Source organism: Equus quagga, chromosome 11, assembly GCF_021613505.1.
Source record: "Equus quagga isolate Etosha38 chromosome 11, UCLA_HA_Equagga_1.0, whole genome shotgun sequence".
NCBI lineage: Eukaryota > Metazoa > Chordata > Mammalia > Perissodactyla > Equidae > Equus > Equus quagga.
In genome coordinates this window covers 69600366-69617275 of record NC_060277.1, presented here as the reverse complement: position 1 = coordinate 69617275, position 16910 = coordinate 69600366, and the positions used below count along the sequence as shown (strand labels likewise).

At 54.3% G+C, this 16910-nt stretch overlaps 1 protein-coding gene across 2 annotated transcripts in view; it reads right to left on the bottom strand.

Annotated features, from left to right (window-relative positions):
- ITGAE (integrin subunit alpha E) overlaps positions 1-16910 on the bottom strand; it is a 53904-nt gene that overhangs the window by 15686 nt on the left and 21308 nt on the right. For both annotated transcript variants that reach the window (XM_046677851.1, XM_046677852.1), the window contains exons 3-19: positions 14770-14861; positions 13439-13506; positions 12962-13079; positions 12596-12733; positions 12066-12181; positions 11264-11415; positions 10349-10502; positions 9687-9837; positions 9146-9213; positions 8260-8395; positions 7513-7655; positions 7030-7170; positions 6138-6362; positions 4913-5043; positions 3413-3543; positions 2011-2174; positions 712-840 (exon numbers count right to left, since the gene is read on the bottom strand). In XM_046677851.1, coding sequence (XP_046533807.1) covers positions 712-840; positions 2011-2174; positions 3413-3543; positions 4913-5043; positions 6138-6362; positions 7030-7170; positions 7513-7655; positions 8260-8395; positions 9146-9213; positions 9687-9837; positions 10349-10502; positions 11264-11415; positions 12066-12181; positions 12596-12733; positions 12962-13079; positions 13439-13506; positions 14770-14861 — 2257 coding nt within the window. The remainder of the gene's footprint in view (positions 1-711; positions 841-2010; positions 2175-3412; positions 3544-4912; positions 5044-6137; positions 6363-7029; positions 7171-7512; positions 7656-8259; positions 8396-9145; positions 9214-9686; positions 9838-10348; positions 10503-11263; positions 11416-12065; positions 12182-12595; positions 12734-12961; positions 13080-13438; positions 13507-14769; positions 14862-16910) is intronic.

Here is a 16910-nt window from a genome sequence, read left to right as displayed (position 1 = left end):
AATTACTTTGGCTTTCTATGTTTATTTCTGGACACTCAATTCATTCCTAATGACTGTAATTATTACTCTTTAATGCTCATGTTGTCACTTCTTTGATCCTGCTGATTTTTCTATATCCCATCAGACTCTGTAAATGAAGATTGACAGAATATCTTCAGGGTGAGGGCCTGGGTGGGAACAATATCACCTTAGATATCAAAGAATCAGGAAATTTCACTGTTTATTTTCTCCCTCTGATTTCCCTTAATTATGAGAAAAGTTTCTTGTGACACTGCACGGCTATTAGGGTGCAGGTTTGGTGGGCCCTGGGCAGGACCTGGGTAGACAGGTGTGCCAAAGGGCATCCTCTCTGCAGCATGGGGCAGGTGGGCTCCAGTCCAGTCCTCACACAGGACCCCCACCACACTGTCATCAGAGACCTTTCCCAAGCTGAGGAAAGTATTCATATGATTCATTAAATATGCAGCAAGCACTTTTTCTAAACATAAAGGAACTAGCCTTGGGGGTGGTTTGGAGACCTGTGTTACCCACCAATGAGGCCACAGGCAAATTAGTGCTATCTCAGGAACTCATTTCCCCTGTTGGTACAGTGAGAGGGCCAAACGCTGTCGGAAGACCCTCCCAACTCTAACATTCTTTGAAGTTAGGGGAGCAGGTGCTCTCCAGGGATGGCTCCCAGGAGGGTCTGGACACAGGTGTGGGTAGAATCACCTGGAAGATGGCAGAGGGCTCAGTGTAGAGGTCCAGAACAGGGTGGGGATGGTCCCTCCGGCCCTCGGGGGTCTGGAGTTGGTAGCTGACCTTGACACTGATGTTGGAGAAGCAGTCCTCCTCACACAGCTGCGGAGTCACCAAGGGATGCAGGGTTGGAGGTGGACATGGGGGAGAAAATGACAAGGAGAATACTTTAACTTTGATGTAGCCATAGTAAGAAGCGAAAAATGAAAATGGTGAGCCGCAAGTCTTAAGCATCTTCCAAATCAGCCAGGCTGGAGGGAAACTTCCTTTAACCAAGCTGCCAAGGCTGTGGAAACATCTCCCGTGATCTGCCATGGGCTCAGATGGCATAGCTCCTTATGGTTCCCCCAATCACAAAGGGATTCTGGCCACCAGGAGTTAAAAACAGACTTGGCCTTTATTCAGAGGGCAGATGGGAGCCATGGAAGGGAAGAGTCACAGTCACATCTGTGTTTACGAAGATCTTTCCCAAAGCAGCATGGAGGACACACTCGAGAGGTAAACGCTGCAGAGAAGGAGACTGTTGGGATGCCATTAGCATTCTCTCTGTTCAGCGAGCCTTTCAGCCACGGTAGGAGCTCTGAGCACAGGAGAGCAGATGAGCATGATTCCGGGGGGGGGGGGGGGGGTGTAGTGACGCTTTTATTTGAGGAAGCCATATACTTGCTGGAAACGCTTTCTTAACCCAGTTAACAATCAGGAAAGACGTGTAGCCAGAGGCATAATTTATGAGTTTATTGGAATAAACAATCCTTATAGGGCCAAAGTTCTAGGTCCTGTCAGGCTCTGAGTCCTGACGAATACAGTTTTTCATGTCTCTAGGCACCTTTGTCAGGAATAAAGCTTTGTCAGTGATAACTTGTCTTTCTATTTCTACTTTCTCTCATTCGATTTTTCTGATGTTGATTCAATTCACAAAAGGGCCCTCAGCCCCACTGTTATTATCTGGTGAGGTTAGATGGCATGTGGGAGGGACCCTTCTTATTTCCAATTTATTACCAAGAAAAATGTCAGCAATTAGAGCATTTCCCTTTTTGTCCAGCTTCTAGGAAGCTCAGAGATATAGCTAGTGTTCAATTTCAGTAGGTTTTTTTAATTTGGATTTCTGGTATAATTAACCATCTCCCATGCCATTATGTGGCTCCTGATCTATTACAACAATCTGAATTGCATAATTTGCATGTATGCGTATGTGTCTTCATTGCACACACCTCAAATCTTTTCTCAACAACACAGGCCCCTCTGGACTCTCTTCAAAACTCCTCCACTTACCTCTCCCTCTGTGGGGATGAGCAGGAGGGGCTCACAAAGACGGGACTCGCTGCTCCACTTCCTAAGGTAGCTCTGACAAGTTCTCCTGTCTGGACACTGCAGCCTCTTCCTCTGCTTCACCACGTCCACATCCAATGTGAAGTTCAGAGAGGATTCTCTGAGGCCTGGGAATGAAGATGGGATCTCCCTGATGAGGTTGGGATGGGCAAGCCCCAGACTGAGGGCCCTGCAGCCTGCCTGAGATTCCTTATGAGCCCCCCCGAGTGGTGTCCCCACGAAGGCCCTTCCCTGGGGCTGGACTCCTGAGTTTCTTCATTTCAAAGGTACTTTTCCCATGATCTTCTGGCACCTGACTAGGGTCCCTCAGTGCCCCAGCCCCAAACCCAGAGCAGCACATGCCCAGGGCTGAGTCAGTTTTCCTTAAGGGTGAGGAGGGCTCAGGGAAGACGCTGGGACGGAGAGAGAAAATGAGGAGGAGGAGAAATAATGCAGGGAATGGAGAGAGAAATCAAGGAGTAAAACCTGAGGATAGCAGAGCTGGAAGCACCTTGTAGACTACCTGGGCCAACTTCCTTACTGTACATAACAGAAATCAGGGCTCAGAGAGTGTAAGACACCCGCCCAGTGTCACACAGCCATTCAGCAGCTGGCTCTGTAGCCTGAATCTTTTAGCCTATACAACTGGAACTGATAGGCCTATCATTTTCTGCCCCCAGACGTGATAATGGCCTCCTTATGCAGTAAAACCACCCCACCTGGGAGAGTGCTTTCTGCCCTGAAGGAAGCAGACATCTCAGAGATTAAACCTTGGGGACTGTTGCTGAGAGATTATTCTGGAGGGGAGCTGTTGGGTTGGCAGTAATTACCTGAGCTGTGAAAGCCATGCCCACCCTCTGCCTTCTGGAAACTCTCCCCCCAGTGGCAGGTAAGGGAATGGGAAGAGAGACCAGGCCTCTGGCAGGTCATCCAATCCCACCTGGACGAGGAGACAGTGAGGAGGGAAGCAGAGATGATGTAAATCAGAGAGAAACAGGAAGGGCCCTTCTCAGGAGCCCCTCCACATATGCTCATGTGAGGGCACAGTAGGTGGAGATGGAGAAACGGCTGCCTTTTTCTGAGTCTTCTTTCAGAAACTCAACCCTGAGGAAGGGATCCAATGCCCCTCTTCCCAACAGGGTCAGATAAACCCCTTCAGAGCGTGGACTTAACAGTAGCCACCCTCTTCCGGGGCAGTTCCCATTACACGGAACCTAATGTCAAAGGAGCGAAGCTCTAACAGAGGGATTTCAACCACCAGGGCCTCATAACAACTGCCCCCGCCCCAGCCCTGTTTCCCTGCCCCCTACTGAAGCCAACAAGGAATGACCACAGCACAGGGTGGGTCGGCGAGGCTGCCTGTTACCTGACTCAGCAGCTGTGGTCACAGAGCTGATTTCAAAACACAAACACACATTCACGCTACTGTTGAAGCCAATGGGCAGTGCCTCGGGGGTGAAGGTCATGGACACCTTCAGGCGAACCACAGGTCTTGAGCTAAACAAGACAGCAAAGAAGACCGTGAGAAGTGACCATAGGACTTCCAGGTCAGCGCTTGGCTGATTCATTCATTCAATGAATATTTACTGAACATCTCCAATATGCCAAGGGCTATTCTGAGTCCTCAGGATATGGTAGGGAAAGAGAAGTCCCTGCTCTAATGGGACAACAAGCAAATAAACAAGAAGAAACAGAAAAATGCTATGTACTGGTAACGCTATGATAAATATAAAATAGGAGAAGGTAATAGAGTCTAGGGGCTACTTAGGTTGGGCGGTCAGGGACGGCCTCACTGATGAAGAGACATTTAAGTTGAGATCTGTTAAGAGGACAGAGCCAGCCATGTGGAGATCTCGGGGAACCACGTTCCAGGCAGAAAGCACAGCTAGAGCACAGGGCCCGTGGGAGGGATGAGCTTGTTTGTTTGAGGAACACAAAGGTCAGCATGACTGGAGCACAGTTAGTGAGACAGAGGGTAGTAACAGAAGATGGGGATGGAGGGGTGGTGGGGCTGGGCACGGGGAGGGTGGGCCATGATAAGGGATTTGGACTTTAAGTGGGAGCCACGGAGGGGTTTGAAGCAGCAGAATGAGGGATCACCGCTGCTGTGTGGGGAGCAGAGCACCAGGAGCGGACGCAGGGAAGAATGCCATGGCAGTGGTCCAGACGAGGGATGACAGTGCCTTATCTTGGGAGGTATTTTGCAGCAGAGCCAACAATAACTTGTTGTTGTGGCAGGAGGAGGGAAAAGAGTTATCAAGGATGACTCCTGGGTTTTGTCCAGAACAAATGGCACCATCTGCTGAGATGGGAAGCCTGGGGAGGGGCAGGTTGGGGAAGAATGGGGTCGAGGTGAGAATAAAAAGTCCATTTTTAGACACGTTAACTTTGAGATGCCCGTGAGCAACAGCCAAGAGGGGCGTTGAGGAGACAGCCAAGTCTGGAGCTTAGCGGAGAGCACAGGGCAGACAGGTGCTCCGCCAGCTCATTTAAAGCCACAGGACTTGATAATTCACTGAGGACAGAGCACAGAAGCTCTGATATTAATAATAATGATAGCCGTCACTGAGCACTGTCTAACACTTCGCATATAGTCTCTCAATTACTCCTTATAACTCTGTGAGGTAGGTGCTATTATTATTCCCAGTTATAGATGAGAATATTGGGACTTAGAATTCAATAACCTGCCCGAGGGCACACCGTTCAGTGAGAGCTGAGGCTCAAACCCAGACAGGCAGACTCCAGAAACTGTGCCTTTAACCACCACGCTTTCTCCCTCTCATCAGTGTCTTCATGGGGTCATTTAGGGCAGGGCACCTGGGTGAGGCCAAGGCCTGGGACCCAAGAAGGCAATGCAGACCCCTACCGGAACACGGCCGCCCGGCCCAGAGCACCCACGGTGATGTCAGCAAGCCCGTCGCCACTGAAATCTAAGCCACCTGCCATGGACATGCCGAAGTAGTGGAGTCCTGCAGCCACCGCCGAGGCTCTGATCCGCTGTGCAGGGAGAAACACACGCCGTCGGGGAGGAATAGGGGAGTCCTTTGGGTTTTATTCTAATCAGCAGATCAACCACAGTCCCCACCCCAGGGAGCCCTCAATCTAGGAACTGCAAAGAGAAGGGCAAGTTCTCCCAGGGGAAGTGACACTTGAACGGAGCCTGGAAGGGCAGGCAGGACTTGACAGAGGCAAGTGAGGACAGCAGCGGGTGGGGAAGAGCACGGTCAGCTGAGGAAGCAGCCAGGGGCCAGTGCGGTGGGAACTGGAGGGATCTGGGGACAAGGAGGCCTGATGTGGGGCTGGAGTGTAGGGGTGGGAGTGTCTAGTCAGAATTACAGTTTACAGACGCCTTTTAAAGATGCTGGGTGGAAGAAGAGGAGGAGGCGGGAGCTGGGGCAGGGGTGGCGGGTATGGAGGGGAGGGGCTGGATTGGGAGAGAGCTAGAATCATTAGGACGTGATGGCTGACAGGCTGCCGGGTGTCCCGTGTCTGGGATTACCCTGGGTCTCTGGTGTGAGGAATGAGGGGATGGGGCCCACAGGAGCAGCAGGTCTAGGGGAGAGGAAGCTGTCGGTTGGGCAGTGTGAGCGAGATGCCTGGGAGCCATCCAGGTGAGGTGCTCAGGAGGCTGCTGGACATACAGGACTGAAGCTTAGGAGAGAAACTGTAGTTGGAGTGGGTGAAAGTGCCCGCAAAAAATGCAGCATGAGAGGCTGGCAGTGGGGCCCTGCGGGATGACAGTTCAGGCATGGAGGGGTTGGTAGGGGACAGGAGTCAGGGAAGGGACAGAAAGAGAGGAAGAGGGGACCTGAGGCAGGTCCATGGTCAGGAATGCCAAAGAGGGAGGGAGCCATGGGTCAGCGGAGCAGACGGATATTGCCACAACCTCTCCCTGCTCCTGAAGGGTCTGGGGTGAGGCCCTGGCCTGGAACTTCCCATGGGCCCGAGTGGCTTCTGTCCTTCATTGGGCACTCCCAACCCCCTGGGACCTGCCTGGCACTTAGGATGGGAGCTGACTCGGGGCTCAGGCCATCACATTAGGGGGAGGTCGGAGCCCCAGAGGAGAAGTAGGAGTGAGCCCTGCAGGTCACCTGTGAGGGGCTGGTGGAGAGGCCATCCCGATGTCCATTGTAGATGTACACGCTGCCGAAGCTAGTGCCACCATCTGACCCCAAACCCTCCAGGGGGGCCCCGATGGCCACATCGGTGAGCTCATCCTGATTGATATCCCCCACTGTCGCCATGGCAAAGCCAAATCGGGCCTCAGTGAACCCGGAGTACCCACTCAGCATGCATGCCAAGGAGAAGGAACCATCCTGAAAAGCAAACAGGCAGCTCAGCCCTGAAGACAGGGATGCAGAGGGCCTACCCCATTGCCACCCCAGGACGCATGCTCACTGGACTTGCTGATTCTGATTCTCCAGCAGGGAGGCTGAGGCTCAGAAAAGGGAATGGACCTTCCCAAGATCTCACGGCGAGCCAGTGGTAAAGTTGGGGTCCTCCTACCTTGCAGTTCAGGACCCAGAGCCCACCCCACTCTGCTCCCACAGTTGTGGGTACTGAACTGGCAATTGGGAGGCCTGGGTTCTAGTACTGGCTCTACCACACACTTGCTATGTAAACTTGGGCAAGCCTCAACGTCGCTGAGCCTTAGCTTCCTCATCTGCAAAATGGGAGTGACGGCTACTTCCCATAGTCACTGTGAGAAACAGTGAGATCACAGACCAAATGTGCTTTGTCAACTGTACAGCTATTTCGGGTATTATCATCATCAGCATGAGATGATGGGGTGGGGAAAGTGAGCAAGCGAGGTGGGAGAGGGCGTGGAGCAGCTGCCCCACCAGGCCGCCATCCACCCAGGGCACCTCCCATCCCTGCCCTCCTGTGCAAGGCAGGGCCAGGGCGCTCCCAGCCTCTGTCACTTCTGCACCAGGCTGAGGAGCCACAGCCTCAGCAAGCTTGCAAAGATGGAGACTCTCCCACCTGCTCATTCAGACGGTACACATAGACTCTGCCTTCCTCTCCATGAACGTGGTAAAACGGAGCAGCCACCAGCAAGAAGTCCGTGGTCCCATCCATGTTAATGTCCACAGGGCACAGCTCAGAGCCAAAATAGGACCCCATCTACAGCCCAGGAGGAACTCAGCTCACAAGATTGCTGGGGAGGCCCCCTCCACCACCCCTCAGCAAGGCTAGATGCCTGCTCTTGCTCTTCCTGGACCACCAAATTTGGGTCATTCCAGATCAAGGCAGGGGGCTGGGTGAGCAGCCTGATCCCCCACGACAGAGGAAACCAGCTGGTGATCAGACATGCAGAGCAAGGCAGAGCCACTGAGTTCTGCCTAAATTCTGCCCAGGCTGGGTCCCCAACCCACTGCGAGCCCTGGGCCCATCCCTTTCCCTCTGAGGCCTCCAGATCCCTGATCTGTACTAAAGCAGGGGGGGAGGGACCTTCCCTGCAGGTACCTGCTCTCCTTCTAGCACTGGCATGAAGTTGGTCTCGCTGCCCTCCTTCTGGAGCTCAAACACGGCCCCTCGCTGCTTGTGCCGTGGAGCCCCCGCCACATAGGAGAGGCCACAGGCCTTGTGCAGAACAGCCACAGAGTAACCTGGGGCGGGGGTGGTACGGTTGTGAACAAGAGCGCCCACCTGGCCACTCCTTTGGCCCCCACCTTCCCAGCCACGGTTTCCAGGTGGCCTGGGCACAGGGCAAAATAGGAGAGACTGTCTTTCTCATTCTTTTAAAAATCGGCATCAGTGAGTGCTCCCACCTACCCACTCTTGCCGGTCACACACACAAGTGCCCCATCACACAGATGTGATATATACACATTATCATACCTACAGCTTCGCTCAAAATACCCTCATTCACATACATTCACCACCCACATTCATCACACACGCAGCATATGAGGACAGAGGTGAGGGGCGAAGGGTCATCCACCACTATTATTAATGGCGAGGCCCCCCCTTCCCTAGGCAGGTAACCAGGTAACCAGGGCCACCCATCCCTTCAAGTACCGAGCAGTCCCTGTCCCCACCCAGGAGGCCTAATTATCAGCCTTGGGGACCCTTACTAGGACCCATCCCTCACTCCATGTGACCAACCAAGGCCTGCCTAGACTAGGAAGCCTAGTGCAGCCCAATGCACAGCCTCAGTGTCCCTGTCTAGGCCCTGCCCCCACCCAGGTAGCCTCCAGGCCCCGCCCTTACCCAGGTAGCTGAATGGCGCAGCGTTGGCGTCTGCCGCTGTCTGGTTCAGGAAGCGGCCCTGGAGACCATGCATGTCATAGAGCAGTGCGCCCCCTGACCAGTTAAAGGCCCCAACGGCACCCAGCAGCAGCTGCCCCTGCAGGGAACCAGGGTTGGAGGCCATCAGAGGGGCCAGCCACAATGGGCGCGGGTCTACCAACCAGCACAGGGACCTTGGGGGGCGTTCAGTGGCCCTGAGCCCACCCAGCCAGAGATGCAGGAGGAAGATGAGATGGCAAACACTGGGTTCCCGCCTGATATGCATTACCCTGTCAGGACAGCTGTCCCTCCAGTACCAACCACCCCCAGAGCAGAAAGCCGACCCAGGGCCCAGATACTGAGCATTTAAAAAGTATGATCGAACAAGACGGTGCTCATCTCCTTCGCTGCAGGTTGCCCAGTCGGGGCCTGGCACACCGGCCCACCTGTGTTGCATGATGGTGCTAACCATGCTTCCACCACGCAAAGGACCATGTCCTCACCGTCCTGGATCTCTCCCCATCTGTGGGCAACACTGCCTCCACTAGGGAGAAGTCCTCAATTTGGTTGGCAAGCTGACCCAAGACAAAGCCTGTGTTTAGTCTGTATTAAGGGAAACTGCTCAGTCCTTGAGCACAAAGAACAAAACGACTTCCTGGAATAAATATGGGCCACTCTTTTGTCTTCCTCAAAGGTCCAGATTGGGCGAGCAAGCAGAAGTGTTTCCTTTATCTCAAATGGCTCCTTCAACGGCACCACAACAGGAGGGCAGAGCCCTGCACTGTGAGCCAGGGATCCCTGAGTCCCTGGGTGTCTCAGGGACCCCGCCTCAGTGGCAAGCCTGCCTGGTGCTGAGTCAGCCACGTACCTCATCCAGGATCTGTGCACTGAACCCGATCTGTGCCAGCTGGTAGTGGAAGGCATCTCCGACCGTGCCTGGAAGCCAAGAAGCCCAGAGGGACACTGCTATGGGGCCAGGTGAAGGGAGAAGCCAAGCCAGGGAAGGGTCCACTTCACCTGCCCCCCAGAGGAAACCATGTCTGGTGTGAGGGGAGGAGCACCAGGCTGGGAGTAGAGACCTGGGTCCTGCTTAAGTACTGGCAGAATAGCTGGGTATGTTTCTGGGCCTCAGTTTCCTCATCTGTGAGCTCTGGGAGCAGGAATCATGCCTCTTTCTCTGGCACCAGAAACAGCTTCTCATCAGAGCTTCATGGAATTTCAGGGAAGTGAGGAGGGCTGGGAGATTGTTGCCTTTTTAGAGATGGAACAGCTGAGGCTCAGAGAGGTGACGGGAGTTGCCCAGAGTGCCACATGGACGTAGGAGAGGGTGGGGCTGGAGCCCAGGGCTCGGGCCCTCTGCCGAATGCCGAGGGGCTGCCACAGGGTGGCCAGGGCCCAGGAGCCCTCACCTTCCATGGGAATGATGTTCTGCTGCAGTTTGCTCAGCAGCCCATCCAGTGCTGCGTAGTTGGTCACCTTGAAGGCATGGGTCTCATCGGGGTCCGAGGCGATCAGCTTCAGTTCCTTGTCAGTCTTAGCCTTCTGAAATGCTTCTCCCACCTGCACAGAGGGCAATGGGTCAGCACTGTGAGAGCTGGCCAGTTCCCAAGCCCTGAGGGCCTTCCAGGCCCAGGGAGAGGGCTAAGCCCCTCTGCCTGGCCTTCAGGATCTTCTGTCACCTGCCTCCTTCTTTCTGTTCCCTCTGACTGCAGAGCCTGTCCCACCTCCCCTGTGCCCTAGGTCAGCTCCTCCTGTTTGTCCCCCAAGAATCGGTCCAGCACCATCTCCCCCTTGGACATCCAGGACCCCTCCCTGATGTCCTTCCTGTGGGCTCCCCAAGTGTCCACTGCTCTCCCATCACTGCTGGGCAGGTGAGCTGTGACCACCATTGGGAAATGAGCCCTCTGTGGGGAGACCCACTGCAGGGGTCTGGCTGGGAGGAGAAGTGGTGAGTGAGCGTGAACAGAGCAGGGTTTGGGGGAGCCGCTTACAGAAGCCCCTATCAAGAACCTTGCTCCTCCCCACCCAGGCCATACAGGGTCAGGAGGTGCCCCCTGCTCCTGGCTCTTACCCCAATGGCAAAGCGCTCAACACCTTGCATCTTTGGGGAGTTGATGACAGTCATGAGGTTGAGGGGGTCTCCGAATATGTCCCCATCAGTGAGCACCACCATGATCTTGGATGCCTTTTTTCTGGAGCTGTGGCTTGGCGTGAAGATGTGGTCTCTAAGTAGGGGAGAGTAAATGAAGAGGAGAACTTTGCCAGTGGGATGACCGAGCTCTAGGAGATTTTATTCCCTGACCTGTTTTGAATTGGCAAGAATAAAGGAGCCCTCCCAAATGGGGAATAAAGGCCCAAAGACGAGTGGTGATGGCGGGTGGAGGCAGGGCTGCAACACAGGTGTTCTTGCCCCGCACCTGCTCCTAAGAGAAAGGTGCTGGACAGCACTTGAGTCTATTCCTTATGTGTATGCATAGGAATAATATTAATAACCATGGCTAATACTTACAAAGCACCATGTGCCAGGCACTGTTATAAACACTATACATAGTTTAACCCATTTAATCCTCGCAAAATCCTAGAAAGCAAGTACTGTTATTGTTCTCATTTTAAAAGTGAGGAAATTGAAGCACAGAGAGATTAGGCAATTTGCCCAAGGTCTCGCAAGTACAAACTGGAGCTGAGATGCGGACCCAGGCAGCCTGCCCCTGAGCCCATCCCTGTAAGCACTGTGCTCTCCCGCCACTCACAAGAGAAGTCTTTGGAAGAATTTATGGAGGACAGTCTTGGGGTGTCATCCATCAGCCAAGGCTGGATTGAAAGACCTCGCATTCCCCTCTCAGCCAAGGAAGAGCTAGAACCCTGGTCCTTTCCTCCTCGCAGTTCTGTCCAGCTACCCTCTCCAGGCAGGGTGTCTCAGAGCCTCTGGGCAGGGCCACGGGCCGGCGCCTGGGAGGTGCTCAGGACATGCTGCTCTCACACTCACAGGACATGCTGCATGGCAGAGGCAGTCTTGGTGACATTCCCCACTTGAGTGATGTTCTGGACTCTGGCCAGGGAGGCCATCACATCCTGGCTGTCCTGAAGGTCAAACTCAGTCTGGATCACTTCGCCGTACTGGACCAGGGCAAAGCTGCACTGTAGGGGAGGGGTCAGTCGAGGTGGGGAGGAGGTTGGCAGAGTCACCATGCCCAAGGCCACCCATGCCCCTTGGATAGCTCCCTCTGGAAGCAGTGGGAGAATCCTCTCAGCCCTCCTGTCTCCAGGCAGGAGGAGATGCTAAGGCAGAGGGAAATCTCTAAGCAGGTAGGGGTAGAGGAAGGTATGACAGTAATGGCTCCTGGTGAATCTCAGACTTCTCCCTTAATCTACGTCCCTGTGTATCTCCCTCCCCGACAGTCCCCATAGGATTGGCCATGTGACTTGCTTTGGCCAATGGGACATCAGCAAATGTGATACAATCAGAGACTTGAAAAGTGCTTGCCCACATTGGGTCTTGCCCTCTTGGAATGTTGCTGCCATGACAAAGTTGGGCTGGCCTGCTAGAGACACATGGCCTGGACAAGTGAGGCCATCTTAGGCCGTCCAGTCCCAGTCAAGCAAACAGGCAACTGCAGCTGCGAGAGTCACTCCAAGCAAGACCAGCAGCAGAACCACCCAGCTGAATCCAGCCCAAGTAGGTGACCCACAGAACGGTGAGCAGATAAATGGTGGTTGTTTCGAGAAAGTTTGCTCACAGCAATAGATAAGTGATGGACTGTGTGAGTCCAGCTCTAAGGGAAGCCCACCTCAAAGCACTTCTCATAGAAGTTCCTCATCATGTTGGAGATGAAGTCCTTGGCTCTCTGGAAGTCGGGGGGATCAATGCTTCCCGAGCCATCCAGGATGATGGCGATCTCAGTGCCTGGGCCAAGAGGGAGCAGGTCAGGAGTGGGCATGGAATTTTGGGTAGGAGTGAGGGCAGTATGTCCTGCCCTGTGAGCACCCACTGCAGTCAAGCCCCGAGGGCTCAGTTCTGGGAGGAAGTCGGTGAAGCTCCCAAGGGTGAAGCCTTTGTCTCAGAGGCAGGGAGACAGCCAGAACCTGCTCCTGCTTTGACTTGCCGTGTGAGTCACTCCCATCACTCCCACTCTCTGGGCCTCAGTTTCCCCATCTGTAGGGTGATGGCAGGCAGAACTGGGACTGGCCAGGCCTGGAGAATCTGGCCACTGCTCCCCATCTCCCAGACCTGGGCGCACCTCACCCCTAGAGGTCACCAGCCAGCCTAGGGGTCAGCTCTGACAGTCTCTGCGAGCAACCCAGATCTGCCTCTTCTCACCAGCTGCTTCCTCCTCTTCCTCCTCCTCGTCATCTGGCTTCAGAGCCCGGCGTCGCCTGGCTGCGTTCTCTGTGCTGCCTTTTTTGCTCCTGTAGCAGTCTCCAGCATCCACATGTGCTTCAGGATCCAGGAGATTTTCTTTAAAAAATATACATGGAAGAGCTCAGAGTCAGACGGCCTCCTTGTTCCCCTCCAGGCAAGCCCACACTTAGCTCTGCCCTGATTCCCTTCACGGGAGGCCTAGGCCTGCCTTGCCCTCTCTGGGCCTCTGTGTCCTGCTACATCTGCCGTGGGCTGGTGCCTCTCTTTGGAGGCCTGAGAGACCTCTTTAGAGCTGTCCAAGGCCAGCAAATGTCCAATCCTTACCAAGGTCGGAGAAGGAGACCTGGGCCTGGGGACGGAGGTCAGGGGCCAGTAGGCTGCAGGTGCCTGTGAGTTCCAAGCTGAGGCTGTGGGGTTGCTGAGCCAGCACTTGGATGCAGATCTGGGGGACAGAGGGAAAAAGGGAGGGGGAAGCCTAGGTCACCCCCAGCCCAGCCTCCCTGCTCACAACCACACCATCACCCCCATCCTAGAACCAAGTGCCTCAGCCAGACAGGGTGTGCAGGAACAGCTTGCTCACCCCTCTGCAGGGGTAGGAGTCAGTGCTGGGAGCAGTGTGCTGGGTCACATAGAGTGCCCGGATCAGAGCCACGGTCAGCCCTGGGGTTGGTACCAGGGAAACTGCTGGGCTCAGCCATGAGGATGACATGCCAGTCAGGAGTGCTGTCAACACCAGTCAACCACAGAGGCTAGCACCAGCCTCCCCGATGCCCTCCACCCTTCCACCCCATGCACACTCACCAAAACGCCGTGGTGGTTTCCGACAACTGTCACTCCCCGGTGCCTCCCCTTGGGGATGGGGACATGCTCTGAAAAATACGTTAAGTCCACGTAAGGAGGGAGGGACACTGGGAGGCAACCCTGGAGCCAAGGTCAGAGGGCACATGGCCACCTGGTCAGGGCCCCATGAGGAACTGTTGGCCACTCAGAGCGGCCTCTAGAACCTGGATGGGGGCCTTCGAGAACAGGTCTGGACACACCCAGGGTGAAGTGCCTATCCCCTAGGCTCATTCACTGACTCATTCAACACACGCCCGGTGATGTCTGCTCTGTACCCAGCCTTGTGCCAGATGGTGATGGGGATCTCGAAGTAACTGAGACCTGCTGCTTTTCCTCCAGGGGCTCCTGGTCTTGTGGGGCAGGTGAGTAGAGAAACACTAGCTGGTGGGTGTGTGCAGCACTGGGGAGGTGTGCAAGATGCTGAGGGACTGGCTGTATGGACCCATCAAAGACCCATCTCTGGGGAATCTTACTGCCCTACAACCCTGGGGGCAGAAGTGGTAGCTCCTTCCTCTCCCTCCCAGTATAGGCCTCAGGAGACTCCATTTTTGAGCCACAAAATCACCCAGTCACCCTGCTGGACCATATCCCCTTCTGAGGCTGTTCAACACAGTGCCTCACAGAGACAAGGACTCTGGCTTGCATAGCCAAGGGGTCATCAGCAAATGTGTGCCTGCAGTCAGATCGGGTGGGATGGGTAGAGTTTGGTTAACAAGTGAATTAGGTCCATTCATTTGTTCATTCGCTCATTCAAACAGCATTTATTGAGCGCCCAGTATATGCCAGGCCCCATAGACACTAGGATAGCCACGGTTAGATTGGGAGGGGTAGAGTTGGACTCCATCGAGGTGTGGGGAGTTGGGATGGGCTGGGTTCTGGAATCAGGTGGAGCTGTGTTTGCATCTGTGGTGCCGCCAATACTAGATGCGTGACCTTAGTCATACTGGCAACCCCAGGACTTCTCTGAATGATAGCTTCCTCTTCTGTAAAACGGTGTGGTTTTGAGGGTTAAAAGTGGATGAAGAAGCACTTAGCGGAGTGCCGGGCACATGGTGAGCACACATTACATTTTAGGTGTTGTTTTAGCATTGGGTCGGGAAAGGTGGGCTGGGGATTAGGGTTGGGTTGGGATGGGGCCGGGCACTGGGATTGACAGCCTGCTATGGATGGTGGTGGAGACTAGGGAAGAGGGACAGATGAGGTGGGGCCGGGGTTGGAATGGTTTGGGCCAGATGAGCGGGATCCTAGAAAGGAGGTCCTGGGAGCATTCCCTGGAGCTGGGGCTGACTCACCTACTGGTTGGCAAAAGAGCTCGTCCTGGGTGAGGGAACATCGATGCAGGGGCTCTGCTGTCCTGTTTGTTCTAGGGCTGGTGACCAGGAGCCTGAGTGGGAGGGTAGACAGCACAGTTGAGCTGGTTGATGATTCCCTTCTCCTCTCTGCCTGCCCAGGCACCGTCTTCCCATTCCAGGCCCACAGACTCACAGGCTCCCTGTCTGGAAAACTGTGGAGAAGGCCCAGGCCTGGGAAAGGCAGGCAGACCGTGCATTATGCAGAAGGCATTTGCTCAACCTCTATCTTTGACAGCTCCAGCAGGAAATGGTGAAATGCAACCCCTCTTTGCCTCCTGGCCCAGCCTCCCAGAGATGGGGTGACACTGGTGGTAAATAAAGACTCTCTGCACTTTGGTGTTGTGGAGGGAACCAGGAAGCCACCAGCAGCACAGCTGGTTCTGCTGGAGACAGTGCTGTTTTCCTAGTGGCCGCCAGGGGGTCTGCCCCACTGGCCTCAGTGACACCGGTGCCCCTTTCCTGAGTCAGTCAGAACCGGAGGTTTCCGGGGTGGGTGCCTCAGCCTGATTAAGGCAGCCCCAGGAGATGTGATTTCCAATGGCAAACTCTGCCCCCCGCCCCAAGCCCAGCCCATGGAGACAGCAGAGTCCAGTGTCAGCCTGGACATTCTCACTGCCCAGGCTGCCCAGGGAGGACTGGGCTGCCGAGAGACAGGGAGGGAGCTCCCCGTCCTGAGGGCTATGAGTAGGGGGTATTGGGGAAAAGGCCCTGAGTCTGGGCTTGGTAACAGTGAACCAAGTCCAAGGTCTTTATGCTGAGGGCAGTAGAAAGCCACAGAGGACTTTTATAAAGGGGAAGCACACGATTAGTCTGCTTTCCAAAGGTCATGATGCGGCTGTGGTGGGTTGGGAGTCGGGGCAGGAACGAGACACTGTCTCCACTTCCTCACCTCCCATCCCTCTACATCTTCTAAAATTATGAAATACATCATTCACTTTATCTCCAATGTTTGCAGAATAAGAATAAAGTCTATACCTGTGTGTGTGCCCCACTCGGCTGACTTCCCACCCTCTGATACAGCTCCTGTCAAGGTCACCAGTGGTCCCCATGTTGTCAAATCCAACAGACACCTCTCTGTCCTCATCTTCCTCCACCTCTCAGCAGCTCTGGACATAAGCGACCACCTCCTCCTTGAAACACTTTCTTCTTGATTTTCTCCTACCTCTCTCCTTACTCCTTCTCAGACTTCTTTGCTGGCTCCTTCACTGTCTGACCTCTAAAAATGTCCCTGGAGTCCTGGGGCTGGGTCCTTGTTTTCCTTGCCAGCACACTCCCCCTAGTGATCCCCTCCAGTTCCACAGCTTCAATACACCCATAAATGCTGAAATTCCTACCTTTACATCTGCGGCCCTAGGACCCCTCCACCAGAAGTTAGACCAGCATAGCTGTAGAAAGCAGAATAATGGTCCCCCAGAGATATCCATGTCCTCATCCCCAGAACCTATGAATATGCTACTTTTTATGGCAAAAGGGGTTTTGTAGATTTAAGTTAAGGATCTTGAGATGAGGAGATTATCCTGGATTACCAGGGGCAGGGAGAGGGGCAATGTAATCATGAGGGTCCTTATAAGAAAGAGACAGGAGGATCAGAGTCAGAGCAAGATTTAAAGATGCTACACTCCTGGCTTTAAAGACGGAGGAAGCGGCCACAAGCCAAGGAATGCAGGTAGCCCCTGGAAGCTGAAAAAGGCGAGGAAAGATTCTCCCCTCGAGCCTCCAGAAGGAACACAGCTCTGCTGACACTGATTTTAGTCCAGTAAGACCCATTCTGGAGACTTCTGACCTCCAGCACTGTAAGATAATACATTTGTGTTGTTTTAAGCCACTAAACTTTTGGTAATTTGTTACAGCAGCAACAGGAAACTAATACAATAACCAACTGCCCATTGACTAAGAGGCATCGCAAATTTAGACCATCCAAACGGAAGCTGTGGTCTTGTCCTCCCATGCCTGCGCCTTTCCCTCTTCCCAGCAACATAGGGCGCCACCAACCAGGGCGTTCTAAAGCCGGAGCCTGGGGGCATCCTTGCTTCACCTTTTCACTCATCACCCAGATCAAGTCCACCGGTAAAGCCTGTTGG